The 15,731-nt window shown below is 40.8% G+C and overlaps 1 protein-coding gene across 1 annotated transcript in view; it reads left to right on the top strand.

Moving 5' to 3' along the window:
* PPP1R1C (protein phosphatase 1 regulatory inhibitor subunit 1C) overlaps window positions 1-15,731 on the top strand; it is a 56,815-nt gene that overhangs the window by 9,663 nt on the left and 31,421 nt on the right. The window contains 1 exon segment of the mRNA XM_076340746.1: window positions 14,821-14,858. Within this exon segment, the coding sequence (XP_076196861.1) occupies window positions 14,821-14,858 (38 nt within the window).

The raw sequence follows: 15,731 nt of genomic DNA, 5'->3' as shown, positions 1-15,731 counted from the left end.
TCATCTCGTTCCTTATACAAAAGCACCATAGTAACAGCCTTCCTCCACCCCAGGAGATTATTTGCAAATCATTTTTAATATGTATGGCTTCATGTTACAGATCTCCAGCTGCTTGATAATTCAGCGTCAGGACTGATAAACTTTCAGACTGTTTACCTCTGTTATCACCTTCGTGCGTATTAACATGACAGAGAGGTGTGCCTTGGGTAGAGAATAGCAGTGTACACAACTACCTAACCTGGTGAGGAAGTTAGTTGGACAGCTTCTGACTTTATTGCATTCTTAAGGCTTAATATTTTGGTAGAGGAACTCTAACAGATTTGCACTGTGCCAAATACTTATACACCTCATACAGTTTGTTTTGGTGAGAATTCTGAATAGACGGTGAGTTTTTCTATTTAAAAAAATTTCTAGGTGTAATTAACTACTTCTTATAGTCAATGTACTTAAGCTATGTTTCATACAGCTACGTAAGTATACAATTTGGGGGGCTGGTGGTCTTAAAAAAAAATTTGGATCAAAATAGGTCCAGTTTAGCCTGGACCAAATACTCTGTTTGTATTTTGAGTGTATTTTTTAAATGGAGAAAAATTTTAGAGACAATTTGAAATGAAGTCCATTTAAACATCATAAGACAAAATGTTCTGAATAAGAATGTCAAATTAGTTTGTTCTGAGATTGTGTTTAAATTATACTTCAATAATGTGATAATACGATTTTTTTTTTTTTTTTTTTTTACATCAGGTAATAAACTCAAATCCATTAATAAATGTTTCAGCCTTGCTGAGGGGAAAAAAAAACCAACACAGGGTTTGTCTGACCTCTACTATTTAGTACTTAATGCAGCACTCATTCACCATGGTGACGTGTGTGGAATAAATAGATAATGCAGACAGATGAGAGAGAATCCAGCTTTTAGCACTAACCTCATTATGTTCAGAATATTGGGAAGAGGTTGCACTTAAAGCATCAATCAAGATAGCCCCATTTATTGAGCTTTCAGAGACAAAATTTAACTCTTTATATGGAGTAACTGAAGTTAAAGCTTCACTTCAAAATACACCGAAAGTGGGAATTTAATGAATCTGGACTGAAAGCTAGTGGAGACTCTAAACAAAACGAAGCTATCAATCATGAAAGTTTTTGCCCACTACACAAGGCTGGACTGCGTAAATTCAGAGAGAGTGCAGGGAGGTGTAGAGCTTAGCATTGCTTTCCTGTGAGTCTGAGCTGTCTGTGTCACCAGGTGGTGGAAATGAGATCAGCTGGACCAGCCAAGTCTCTTTTTACAGTAATCAAAGCAATTCTAGGGTAGAATTGAACTATATGTCTATTGGAAGGAGCTCTGTTTTCCCTTTCTCCTCCTCAAAACCCTATTCATGTGTCTGTATTTAAAATCATCACTTCTAATATTTTTCTAAAATGGCTTTACTGGGGGATCAAGAGAATATCATAGTAGCAGAATGAAGCACAGTTACATGCTCTCTCTTTGTTCGTGTTTTCCCTGGGATACCTGGGTTGCAGATGTACCACAGAGAATTAATGTCTTGGTGTTATTCATCTTGTGGAACCAAACCGCACTTACAGAGTTAGCAGTGCTAAGCAGATGAATGTGCATTTTAAAGGCAGGATTTTTCACCAGAGGCCACATCCTTCATTCTGATGAGACAAGCAGAGAAGACTCACACTGGGCAGAACATGAGCTTGAGCAAGGCAGGTGGAAAGTTCAATAAAGCAGTGAGCTCTATCACATCCTACAGTACCGCTTATCCTGGTACCTAGACATCCCATAGCCTAAACATTTCAGCACTGAGGCCCCACCACTGAGAAAAGAGAAAGGCTTGTGGTGGTAGTATTCCCTTCAAGTCTTTCTGAAGTTCCCTGCCATAGCTGTTCTCAGACAGTGGCAGAAAACAAAGAAGTTCTGCATGAACCTTTCCTGCTCTTTCTTTGACCACCACCAAACAGTAGCATCTCTGGGATCAGCCACTATGTAGCTGCAGCACTCGCTCCACCTTCTCCCCGTTATATTAGGATCAGCAGGACAGCTACCGAATCAGGGAGCAATTTAACCTACAAGCCCAGCTGGTCTGAAAGCAACATGTTTGTATTACTAAATGCAATTTTATAACCTTTTCTCTTTGAAGTGGAATTGTACTGATGAACTAAAAAGTGATTGGGGGGGGTAGGGAAGAAAAAAGATTTTTTCCTTTAAAGAATTGTGATCCACAAGATTTTTTGATCCAGATCAACAGTAGGTTTTTACTTTCTGTTTTTGAAATACAGTAAGTAGACAGCAGGGCTGTAATTGTTTAGAAATGTGCTTTCAAGCCTCCTAAAACACTGATGCTAGTGTGTGACTTAGGCTTTAATGTGTACAGCATATCCCGTAGGAGGGTGTGGAACAGCTCATTCCATGGGAATCATAGCAAGGTGTTTCTGACTGTGACAGTACAGATAGAGATGTATAAAACAAAACCCAGGGTCCCCTCTGTCTCTGGTATGCAGTGAGGTTAGTAGAAATTCTGAAAAATGCGTTTGGAAATTGCAACTGACTTAGTCTGAGTTAACAATGATTGCCCTGTCTTTTCCATCCCACCTAGTCATGCTGATGGTGAGAATGAGATTATGGAACCTCGTTTTGCTGACTCTTTGAAAGCTTAGAAAACCAAAAAATGAATTTACAAAACTGGTATTTGCCTCTTCTTTTTGTAAAAAGGGTCGTAAACCCCAAGAAGTATTACTATTAGTAGCTCACTTGATTCATGCATAGAATGATACATGTATGTGAGGAGCTTTATGCATGTGCATTCTAACCACAAGCAAGCCGTGAGCAGTTGGCCAGGACTAGCTTTACAACACATTCTTACTGAAATCCTTGAGGTATTATTCCAAAAGGAAGGAAACTGCAAAGGCAGCAATAATAATCACTGGCTAAGGAAGAGTTTTATTGTTTTGTATTTGTTTTCTTCTCCCCTGGCAAATGTCACTTTCCAGAATGTACAATACACAACTGTTCAGCTACGATATTTTTTTAATGGCTTTATGAGCTATATAGCATGGTAAGAAATGTTTGACTTTTTTAGTTTTGGCTGCTGCTGCTGGTTTTTATTTTAGAGCTTAGAATACTCCTACAGCTCACAACCGAGAAAGGAACTGCTCGCAGTGATAGCTATTGCAGCTGTAACTCCGATACAAAGATTGCGATCAGTGGGTCAATTCTGAGCCATTTTCTATCACAATTGATTCCTGCATATGAAGCTGTTAGGAAAGGGTTTAAATGTATATCGGGGATCAACTAGTATTATATTTCTGGTAACCATGGATTTTTCTCCATGATCTTTGCCTTAGTTGTATTTAGATCTTCAACCTCTCCAACATGTCATTTGAACATAGACTGAACATCAAGCAAGCAGCTGGAAAGTAACACGTTACTAATAGTATTCAGTATTACTGATGAATTCAGCACTCTGGGTAACTGTCTTCTCAAGGTACTTAGCTTCCTTCTGTATTTGAAAATACTTAATGAACATATTGTCTTTTCACAAACTAATACATTGTTACAACTGTTTGAGTCAATGGACAAAGTAATGGCAAGCTATTTGGGAAGTTTTTGTGCAAGTGCTTTGGTAACATTTGGTAAAACAGTAGCCATTATTTGCAAATATTTGGTAGTCTGGCAGTATGTTTTGCTTGGGCACATTCATTTCAGAGGCACGTTTCTGCTCTTTGAACCTGTTTCTCTGAGTATTTGCTGGCAGTCACCCAGCAGCTCTGGCCTTCCTCTAACCTCTCAAAAGCCATCTTTATCTCCACTGCCCTCCTCTTTCCTTTGTGCGAGTCTTTTCTTTCGCTGTCAGGTTTCAGGCCAGGTAAGGTTATGCTGTGAGTGTCAAACTGTCCTTACTCCGTGTAGCAAAGACGTAATCTTTACTGACGTCTGCTTTTGTGTCAGAATAGACCCTGTGTCGATGTAACCTTACAATAAGGTGAGTTCTCCTTCTACACAGTTGGACAAACTTTGAGACACCACATTGTGCTTTAGGTCTGTTTTCCAGTCCTTGTCCTTTGCCTTGTTCCATATCTCTGTGAAAGTCTATTTTTCCAAGGTCTTCTTGTAGTTCAGTTTGGCCCTCCAGCATGCCTGGGGCACCCAGAAATGCTGGCTGTCAAGTTCCCCTTCTGGCTCACGCCAGAAAATCAGTGTCACCCTGGTTTACATTTATTTGCTTCAAGAATAAGGGAATTTTTCGTATGTATAATTCAATCTGAAAGAGAGATTTTAATCATCCTAAATAGATGTGCATAAAAGAGAGTCATATGTATGTCATCATCTATCTTTTAAGTCTTACTTTGCACATTTTGAGACTTGAGTTTACCATCAACCTTCCCAATAGGCCAAGGATTTTAAATTTCACATCACCAAGCACAACAGTTTTCTTCAGTTTGTCTCACTTATTTTTGCTTGGTTGAATGAATTAATCTGGATTTTCAAAGATGCAGTGAATATTAATGTGACTGTCATTATTTAGTTTAGATAACGAGTAAGAGTTCTGACTAAGTAGCCAGTTTACATATGGCTGAAGTTCTTTCCCAGTTGCACTAACTCTAGAACTAGTTCATTAAATGAGAAAATTGTTTGCCTTTTTTATCTTTTTTCTTTTCTTTTTTTTACCAAACTCATGCTATGTATCTAGGATAAAATCTTGACTTTTAAGTTAGTAGCAAAACGTCCTGTTGCTTATGGCCTAATAAAGTCAGTGGTAAAATGATTTTCTGTCTCTCACTTCCCTCAAAAATTCTGTTTTGCCTGATTTGTTTTGCTGATGCAGACTGTAGATTTGCCACAGTATTTGCACTGAGCAGCCCTCCACATGTGTTGAACTCCTGTGCTGGACTCATTTTGTCTGGAGCACCGCTCAGCAACCTGTAATGCCCCGCTGAGCCGGGCACTGATGGAACTCCTCTTTGCAGAGGGTCGGAGCGTAACAGGCAGTGGAAATTTGCGATTAAGCTTAACTTTGTTGTGCTGGAAACAGAAGGCAGTACTTTGCTGTTAACTAAATGGTATTCTTTTGGAACGAGTTAGTTTAAGGGAGCTCTGACGCAACGTAGAGGCAGACCTTGACCTGGAACTTCTGCACACAGTGACACCCCGTGGTCTCGCCGGAGGTTTCTCCCAGGTCTGCTGCCATGAATCCACACCAGTCAGCTGCAAATTACATGGAAAGTTTATCTCGGAGTCATTCCTGGTAATCTAGTAAGAGATTTATATTGGGTCCAGAAAATGTCTCATCTGAGAGATCAAAAGAAAAAAAGGACTTTTACTTACCTCCTCCTGGTTCCTCTTACTTAGCCAGTTGTCCTTTGAAAGCCATCTCCATTTCCTTCAGCAAAGAGGAGTTTGTGCTGCTTAGAAAGCAACTAGAAGAAAGCAACTTCAAGCCTAGCATTGTTTATATTGTGATATAAAGTCAATCTTTACACTAATTATCCAAACAGAATGTTTATTTCAAGCATATTTCTCCCTGGGTTGATTACTTTCTCTGGGAAGACCTGCCAAGTCTGTAATTGTCCCCATATGATGGATGAGGGACTTCACGTCAGGAAGGTCTGCTCCACATTCCTCGCTCACCTGACCCTCTCATGGAACAGGGCTACAGAACAGGGACTCTTGTGCTATGAGGAAAAGAAACTTCTGCATAGAAGAATTTTTTCATGACAGGTTTTTCCATGAAGCCTGTTTTGTGTTCTGTCATTCAAAGTCAGGACAGTGTCAGAAAGAGCTTTACAGAGCTGGCAGCAGCTGGAAGACCACAGAGTCCGGCAGAATTGTAACTCCAAGAAGGCAGACAGAACAACTCAGTCCTTGTTAATAAGAAGGGAGAAAATAAAGAATTAAATCTGAATTCTTTTCCGATGTATATTTTAAGAAGCTATATTTGATTTATGGGACCTCTTTAGAATTTGTTTTATATTTATATTTAACAGGTATCGTAGGGAGGGAGAATGAAAAGTTGAAAACAAAATGCGTAAGAGAGGGATGATTTTTTGTGCTTGTTGTAATAATTCATGACTCCTCTGTGGTAAGGCTTCAGACCTGATTCATCACTGTTATATTCTAGTTTAATGCCAGTGAAACTAGACTGATTTCCAGGAGTCTGGCATGAAACTGGAATAACAAGGTGGTGAATCAGGCACTATAATTCATGTGATGTAAACAAGTACATTTAGATTCACATTTGAGGTTTGTAATGTCTCCAGTTTCTTCCAAACCAGATTATGATCTCAGAGTGTATGTTTTAAAGAAATTTTGATCTGTGTAATTTATGAAAGGTGGTTTTATTTCATGTTCTTATGGCTGTGCAGTTGAAAGTGGGTCCTTGGATACTGTCTGTATGATATTCAGCGATACAGATGCTGTTTGGATCAGATGATGTTGTGTGTGTTGGGAGGAAAAGGATGATTGTTCTTTTCATTTAGATGTTGACTTTGAGCACTGTTAGGAAGGATTTGGTTTAACAAAGGAGATTGCTGCCCTTACTCTCAGTACTAATACTGGCTACTTGAATACTGAAGGTGGGAAATACAGAGCTATGTAAATATAAATGGGCTAATTTACCTGGAAAGAAAATTTTAAATGTCCAAACAGCTGATTTATCTGGCCTGTGGCATTTTAGTGAACTACAAAGGGCTGGTTAGTCAGGAGCTAGTTGGGAAAAGCTACCGTATGATCACCTCTGAGCCAGAGTGACGAGAGGTCTCTTGATGATGATGCTGTCAGGGTAACGCGGGACCTTTGCCAATCTACATACCTTAACTGCAAACGCCTGATAGAATAAGCATGCAAATGCTTGTGTATATAGCAAATTCCTCTCTCTCCCATGTTTTTATTAATATTTCCTATACAAATCTTGTTATTAGTGTTCCCTAAAGGGCCAGGCAGTAATTTAGATGCCGATTAGTGTGTGAGATGCAGCAGAACCACAATGTACGCACTCTCTTGTCAGCACTTGACTGAGGAGGGGAGCAGACCCTCCAGCTACATTTACCACAGCAGCTGGGATACTGGAGTTTAATGAGGTGCTTCTGCAATGTGAAGATTTTCAGAAACATACTCACGCCAGGAGGGCTTACCAGGGTATTTTTTTGTAATTAAATGTAATTACATCGATACCCGTAGTCAATTTTTCATTGATAGATACAGGCAAATAAAAACCAGCAAGCAAAAATCAAACAATTAACTACCTAAGCATTTTCTATGTTTGCCTTTTTGGACCTTTTTCCATTTCTTACCCTCAGTGGTACATTAAAAAGCCATGAGATGCTAGCTGATCTGGAAATGTGTAGTTAGAACTCTGGCAAAAGCAGAGCATGAAATATTTTTTGATCTTACTTTGTCTTCTGGAGGAAAGGAAAAGTAGTTTTGATAGCAGAAAAAACAAAATAGCATTATGCCAGTCAATTTCTGAATCAGATTTCAATGAGCTTGTGTCATGATTTAACCTCAGTCAGCAACTGAGCACCACACAGCCGCTCGCTCACTCCCCCCGCCCCCCGCCCCAGTGGGATGGGGGAGAGAATTGGAAGAGCACAAGTGAGAAAAACTTGTGGGTTGAGATAAGAACAGTTTAATAATTGAAATAAAATAATGATAATAATAATAATAATGTAATAATCATAGAATCATAGAATCATTGAGGTTGGAAAAGACCTCTAAGATCATCGAGTCCAACCATCGACCCAACACCACCATGCCCACTAAACCATGTCCCTAAGCGCCACATCTACACATCTTTTAAATACCTCCAGGGATGGTGACTCAACCACTTCCCTGGGCAGCCGGTTCCAATGTTTAACCACTCTTTCAGTAAAGATATTTTTCCTCACATCCAATCTAAACCTCCCCTGGCGCAACTTGAGGCCATTTCCTCTCGTCCTATCGCTTGTTACTTGGGAGAAGAGACCGACACCCACCTCGCTACAACCTCCTTTCAGGTAGTTGTAGAGAGCGATGAGGTCTCCCCTCAGCCTCCTTTTCTCCAGGCTAAACAACCCCAGTTCCCTCAGCCGCTCCTCATAAGACTTGTTCTCCAGACCCCTCACCAGCCTCGTTGCCCTTCTCTGGACACGCTCCAGCACCTCGATGTCCTTCTTGTAGTGAGGGGCCCAAAACTCAACACAGTATTCAAGGTGCAGCCCTACCAGTGCCAAGTACAGGGGCACAATCGCTTCCCTACTCCTGCTGGCCACACTATTTCTGATACAGGCCAGGATGCCATTGGCCTTCTTGGCCGCCTGGGCACACTGCCGGCTCATGTTCAGCCAGCTGTCGACCAACACCCCCAGGTCCTTTTCTGCGGGGCAGCTTTCCAGCCACTCTTCCCCAAGCCTGTAGCGCTGCATGGGGTTGTTGTGGCCGAAGTGCAGGACACGGCACTTGTCCTTGTTGAACCTCATACAGTTGGCCTGGGCCCATCGATCCAGCCTGTCCAGGTCCCTCTGCAGAGCCTTCCTACCCTCGAGCAGATCAACACTCCCGCCCAACTTGGTGTCGTCTGCAAACTTACTGAGGGTGCACTCGGTCCCCTCGTCCAGATCATTGATAAAGATATTGAACAAGACTGGCCCCAAAACTGAGCCCTGGGGAACACCGCTCGTGACCGGCCGCCAACTGGATTTAACTCCATTCCAATAATGATAATAATAATAATAATATACAAAGCAAATGATGCACAATGCAATTGCTCACCACCCGCTGACCGATGCCCAGCCAGTCCCTGAGCAGCGGCCCCCCCGGCCAGCTTTCCCCAGTTTATGTACTGAGCATGATGTCACATGGTATGGAATGTCCCTTTGGCCAGTTTGGGTCAGCTGTCCTGGCTGTGCCCCCTCCCAGCTTCTTGTGCACCTCCAGCCTTCTCAGTCAGTAGAGCATGGGAAGCTGAAAAGTCCTTGGCTAGTGTAAGCACTAGTTAGCAATAACTAAAACATCGGTGTGTTATCAACATTGTTCTCATCCTAAATTCAAAACACAGCCCTGTACCAGCTACTAGGAAGGAAATTAACTCTATCCCTGCCGAAACCAGGACAGCTCGTTTTACAAATACCAATGACAAATAAAAACAGTTGTGGTCAAACACCAGTGAGGCAAGCTGGCAGATTTAAAAATATCCTTATTTTACTGATGAAGGAATCGAAATGTGAAATGACTGAAACCAAATTTTCAGAAAATTTCAGGTTTGCCTGCCACTAAGTGGCAGGAGAATGAAGAATTATTGGGAAAATGATCCATTTCTTTTCCTAGTTCCTAAAATTGTGTGAGTCGTACATTTAAATGCAAAGTTTTGAAACAGGTGATCTGCCTTGTTGCACAATTAGCACACAGCAAGACTGGGAGCAGAGCTCCGCCACCCACTGCCCAAGCACACAAGCATCCCCCAACCCCGCAGCAGGAGGAGAGAACCACCTTCCTCTTCATCACAGGAGATGGCTAAGTGGAGCCAGAGCCAGGAAAATTATTTTCCCTTTCCAACTGTAAGTCATCATTGATCATATTGATCAGAAGTCAGCAATCGGTTCATTTCTTTCACATTTTTTGAGAGAGAAAGCTTTGCTCATGGACATAGTACTGTTTGGCCGTGGAGACATTTCATCAAAACCAATGAAATGAAATGAAACAGGCTGAACTATTTCATAGCAGTAGCATCATCTGATTTCTGTCTCTAGCTTGGGGTGTCCTGCACTGAAGTTTGCATGTGAAAGGCTGGATCCGTGCTTCTGTTCATCAACTTTGCTCTCTCCAGTGGCACTGTTTATACACGGGTGGGGGCAGGACTATAAGAAGGCTCCAGATTGACCGTGACATTGTGTCCTTAATGTCTCTCTTCAGGCTCATTTCTTTCAGATTCAAACCATTCTTGTTTAAATCATTCTTTAACTAAAACCTGTTACAGGCATGTGGCTCATGGGCTATTTCCACTATCTGAGCAATTAAAGAGTATTGTGTTTATTATTTTTAAGGGAAAATTTAGATGCTATGACAAAAACTAACTAAATCCAAAGCCCTATCAGCCCCCTGTGATTTTTATCTGAAACTTCTCAGCTTTGTTTTCCCCAGGAAAATTCCAAACTCCCTACATGAAGCTTTCTCCAACAATTATACCAGCCTCTTACTGAGTTTCTTTTGTGTAAAAAGACAGCCTCTCTGACCTGTTCTGTTCCTCCAGTGCCTGACTGAAACTCTACAGAAAAGGCTTTTATTTGCTCTTGCCAAGGGGAAAGAAGGCAGGGTACTTAGCTGGATGAGATAAGCTTTTGCCGGATGACTCCACTGCAGAGCCCATGGGTGATATCAGAGGCCAAGTCTTTTAAAATAGGTCACCTCTTGCCCTGCATAGCTGTTCCAAGTGCATTAACATTATCCAGTGGGAGAAGAGAGGCAGATGAATTTTGATCTTACTCTAAAATGACCATAAGGCTTCCCCCAGCATGGTCATGCCATTTGCACAACAGTGGAGATTCACAGGAAAAGCAATCAGCCACGTCAAGGGGTTGTCATCCTGGCTATAACCAGCCTCCTTCCACTCGGTTCGTTTCTGACCTCATAATGACACCTTTGGGGTAGCTCGGCTTATTGTGTCAGCTTGGCTGGGTGGCTGTGCTAATAAACATTCAAAAGAGTTATGTTAACAAGAGCATGTGGGAGACAAATCCCTTGGTGTTTCTTCCTCCATATTTCAGCAATATAGCCGGGCCAAATCTTGCAGGCTTCCCTGCGAGTGGGTAAAATTTTGCCCTGGGTAAAGACTAAAGCTTAGAGCTCTAATGCTGAAATGGGCTCTATGCAGGTAGATGGACTTTCAGAAGTGTCTCTCCTTAAAGAAATAAGGCTTCATTTCAGAAAGTCTGTGTATATATCTGAACTGATGGAAATATCCTTTAGACTGAACCTTTCATTGATGAACATGGACCATTTCTCTTCCTGAGGACAGTGACTAAAGCCTGAAACCCTGTTTATTTTGCCAGGTGCTACTCCAGCCTACATGAGGTAAGGGTCACACTAGCCTCAGACATTATTCACCCAGCACAGGGGAACGTCCTCAACTGCTTTTTTCCCCAGTGCAGGTGTAAAAAAACCTCTAAAGAAAGCTCCAATCTTATTTTTACATACCTCAACTTTCCAGTAACTTGTATATGTACAAATCTGTTCTCAGCTCTTCATATGATTTCTATTATACCACTTTAAAACAAAAACACAAAAACTGTCAAGGAATTACTTGAGTAATTAGATTCCTGTTAGCTAATTACAGCAGCCAAGAATAAGTTAAACTGGAAAAAAAAGCCGTATGTTGAGATTTGGAATATAATACAGCTGTATTGTGTTTTGTGAGCGATGTTATGGTCTGTGAGGGAGGAAAATGGAGCATCATTAAAAAGTCTCCTTCCCTCATGGCCCCAAAAAGAGAGCAAACCTGTAAGGAGAAGTTATCTGCTGAGAGTTTGGGGTTTGTTTCATATGAGAGAGAGATAGCTGATCATTTGAATTCACATTCTCCATGATATAATTGCCTAGTTGTAAACATGATAAAGAAATTTCTCATTCTGTATAACTATAATTTTTTTGTGAGCAGAATCCTGACTGCACAGTAGTCAACGGGAACTAAAGGATGCTGAGAAACCAGGGATTTCATTCTCTCTTGTGAATCGAGTGATATCACAGTCTGATATTTGTGATTTAGTTTCCGATTATTTCCTGAGCCCTCTCAAGACGAATTTATGCTCAAAGAGTTCAGTAAAGAAATTCAGCTTATAATTGTCAATGGATTTAAGAGGGATTGAAGGGTGGGAAATGCGTGGCTTGTTTGGCTTCCGTAGGTGGATATGTCTAATTTGCAGTAGTTAACTGATGATGTTCTTTATCACCTTTTATATTCCATTCTCATCGTAAATTCTGTTGTCACAGAGATTTTCTACATGGAATCTCTTGATGCCAGAACTGACCTGTTGTAGTGAGAGCATCGATTCGTACACACATTGACTCTCACAAGGACACTTTCTTAGTAAGACTGTTATAAGAACATGCTTTCATTAATTTATTTAAACTGCTTTCAAAGCATTATAAGTTACACTGGAAAAACACTATTTGTTCAAGGAAGAATGTTCACACAATTATTAATGTAATCCTTCAGTTAGACCAAGATGGCTCTAAGTATTTCCCCAGGCAGAGAGCTCTTGACTGAGCTCCAGCCCACACTGCACTCCAGCTCTCTCTCTGTCACCACTAAATTCCCCCTTTTACCTCTGCTACAACCCCACTGTCCGTGTCTCTCATTACTGCCTCAGCTACACACAAGCACTTCTATCTTCCTTCCGTGTCCCCCTTGCCTTTCATCTTTTCCTCCTCCTCTACAGAAAGAGTTTTTGTTTCTTTTCTACTCTCTGCCTCAGTCTATGGCACTCAGGGATCTCAGTTTCCCTCGTTCCCATTCCTTGTCACCTCTCCTTAAAAAACTATGCTCTCCATTGAGTCTTATCTATCAAAAAGCCTGTCAAAAATAAGCATTCAATGGTCTTTTTGTCTTCAAAAATAAATGCATGTCAAAATGTACCATTGACCAAACTGCATCTTCAACCAGCTCTAGCTTTCCCTTCATCTCACAACTCACTTGAAACACTTCATGTCTGTTGCCTCAGGTTTGTCTCTTTAGGTTGATCTCTGATCTCTGTTTACTGGATTTGAAAAACTGTTTGTTTGTGTGATTTTGTAAGTCATTCTTAAATTTCCATGTTGTCTGATGCCATTCATTGGCTCTATTTGCCCAGCAGATATGAATGATTTCTCTAACTCCATACAGGACCAGTTCTTGTTCCCAAAGTTGCCTGTCCTATAAAGGCTGCTAGGTGAAAGGAAAGGCTGGAAACTTTCCAGTTCTGGTAGGTTTAATGTCACCCCATTAAGAACACTAAACGTGCAAGCCCAAAGAGTTAGAGTTGTGCACATTCTTAGGAACAAGACCTGAAACCTGACAAAGCTGCTGATTGAAGTTTTTGTTCCTTATGCAAGCCTCAGTTTGGCTTTACAAAACATATTTTTAATCTGGGCAAGTTTAGAGTTTCAGGAAGGAATGGGGCATAACTCACTTTTTATTGTTCTCTGCTAAAAGTTCCTGATTTATTAAAATTTCAGCCTCCAAACTAAATCCAGGATCCTGAGCTAAAAAAAAAAAAAATCCAGTGTTGAATCATTGAAGTCCGTGTCTGTTTGGTATACAACTAATAAGAAAGATTACAAGCACATAAATAATCACCCATTTAGCCAGCCTAACTTCATACCCCAAAGTGCTTTACAAAGGCAAATAGACACTGCTATACTTAAATAGGCACTGCTATACTTATTTACAGGTAGGGAAGTCAAGGAAGAGATTAGTCACCTTACCAAAGTTCATACAAATGTCAATGGCAGGAACTGGCCTCCTGATTGTCCTGTCTAATTCTGTATCTGTGGAACCATGCTTTAGTAATCAGCACTGTTTTCAACTACACTTTTTAACCTTGAGTATAGGTCATTTGAATGTCTTTCATATAAAGGTAATGGGAAATATATACCTTGAAAAAATCCAGTATGTCAATTAATGTTTGCAAGATGCACAGATAAAATGGTAAAGAATACAATAGAAAATGCAGTCCATCTGCTGGGACTGGCTCGTCCCCTCACACAGCACACCACAAGCAGCCAATATCTAGAGAATAAGTTAGATAAAGTGATATTGCCTAAACCTAATTCTTCCCTCAGATCTACATTTACAGATCTGCCACACCTCAGTGGAAATTGCACAGTGATATCTGCAAATGGAAAATTTTAGAAGGGGCGTTGGTACAGTGAGAGATTGATGTCTGTTTTTAATGGCATTTTATTTTAGAGCTCCAAACTACTGTGCATCAAAGATCCTACATGATCTTCATCAAATATTTGGGAAATCATCATCAGAAGACAGACGCTTTCTGGCCATTAACCACATCAAGACAACAGTAGAAAAATAATTCAATTTCATGCAAAAACTGGTTGAGTGCAATGGTTAGGAAGATCCTTGACCCTCCTCTGCTTCATACAGTTTTACTTAGTTGTTCAGACAGGTTCTCAGAGATGCTTATTTCATTAGAAGTCTCTAATATTGACCATTTCTGCCATGCCTACAGTCCAAAGCAAATTAAGGCAACAAAAGTAAGCAGTTCCAGGAAAAATTTCAGTCCACTAATGTCATGAAACTTTTAAGATGAAAGATTAGTCTTTCTTCAGCTTTGGTTTGCTAATTTTGCATATTACTGTTAGGTGCTCTTCAGTACCAGTATTGGTATATTAATAACTTAACTGAGGTGAGGTTCTTACTATTATTTGAGTCCAGTAGAGCCCTTCATGAGTTTGCTGCTCACCATTTGGCAACCAAGCCTTTTCTGACCATAGAAGAAAGTGCAGTCCTTGGGCAGAGCAGCCACGTATCCTGACAGCCACTGGTGAGCACAAAGCCCTGCTGCGAACCTGGCCAAAGGACCTGCTGCTAAAAGCACTCCATCGCTTGCTGTGCTAATTCACAGACAAAAAAATGGGATTTATGTGCTTTAGATGTAGTGCTTATGTCTAAATGCTAATCAGGGTCTCTGGTCTTCTGAGACACACAAAAGAGAAAGAGAAGTTGTAAATCAGAAGGGTAATTTCTTATTTACAATAGTGCTGTAGGGTTCAGGGCAGAGTTGCAAGGGTTAGCACTGAGAAACACTTCTGTACTAACTTTTCTCTCTCCATACCTTTTCCTCCTCTAGAAAAAGATGAGAAGAGAACAAACATCTCACAGGCAGAGGTAAGTTAAATCTTTTTTTTTAAAACATGTTTATTGTTAAAATAGGTTTGTTGTTAAAACCCCTTTGAAACTCACTGATTCATGCTGGTTAATGTTTTTATTTACATTGTCACGCCATCTTCAGTAACACAACCTTTTAAGAATCATAGCTTTCAAACCAGGGCTATGTAAAGCTGTATTGCATCTCAGCTCTGCCGGCTCTCCCTTCTCCCTGTAGCAGGGAACTGGGAAAGGCAAGTTTCCCCTCTGCCTTACTGCCATGCCCTGGCAAATCATAGCAAACCTGGCCCAAGGTGACCCTGCCAGGTCACCTCATCCAGCATGGTTTTGGGTCTGCAGATCACTGCTGATCTACAAAAGCATTGCAAACTCCTCCCTCCTCTTCCCATCATTTGCCAAGCCCACAGCAGGCAGCACATTGATGTTGTTTGCACAGGAGTTAAAAGTCAGCTCCTCCGATCTCGTTTTCTAACCTCCCCTTGCATAGCTCCTGCAATTCCCCGATCTCTTTCTCCTTCACCCATTGCTCAGAGAAGCAGGCAGCGCTTTAAATAGCCGTAGGAGGTATTGATTGGTTCAAATTTGGACTCAGATACAGACTTATAAAGATTTACTGGGGCGAGGATCAACAACCTATCCCACAGTGTTTATAAATAGCTTTCTCTTTCAAAAGAAGACAATATTTTATTTATAAATGTTATCATTCCATCCATTGTGATAAGGTAAGGTAATAGGATTGGCCACACTTGTGTGAAAGTGGTTTTCTTAAGAGCTGTCTCAGATGTTCCTTGAAGAAATAGATCTGATTAAAATTCACAGACTGTATACCAGTCAAAGTACTCAGGGAAAGAGCCATTTTTAGCGAATATTTGG

Source organism: Aptenodytes patagonicus, chromosome 6, assembly GCF_965638725.1.
Source record: "Aptenodytes patagonicus chromosome 6, bAptPat1.pri.cur, whole genome shotgun sequence".
NCBI classification, from domain to species: Eukaryota; Metazoa; Chordata; class Aves; order Sphenisciformes; family Spheniscidae; genus Aptenodytes; species Aptenodytes patagonicus.
The sequence above is the reverse complement of the archived record's forward strand: the minus strand, read 5'-3'. Positions and strand labels throughout refer to the sequence as shown.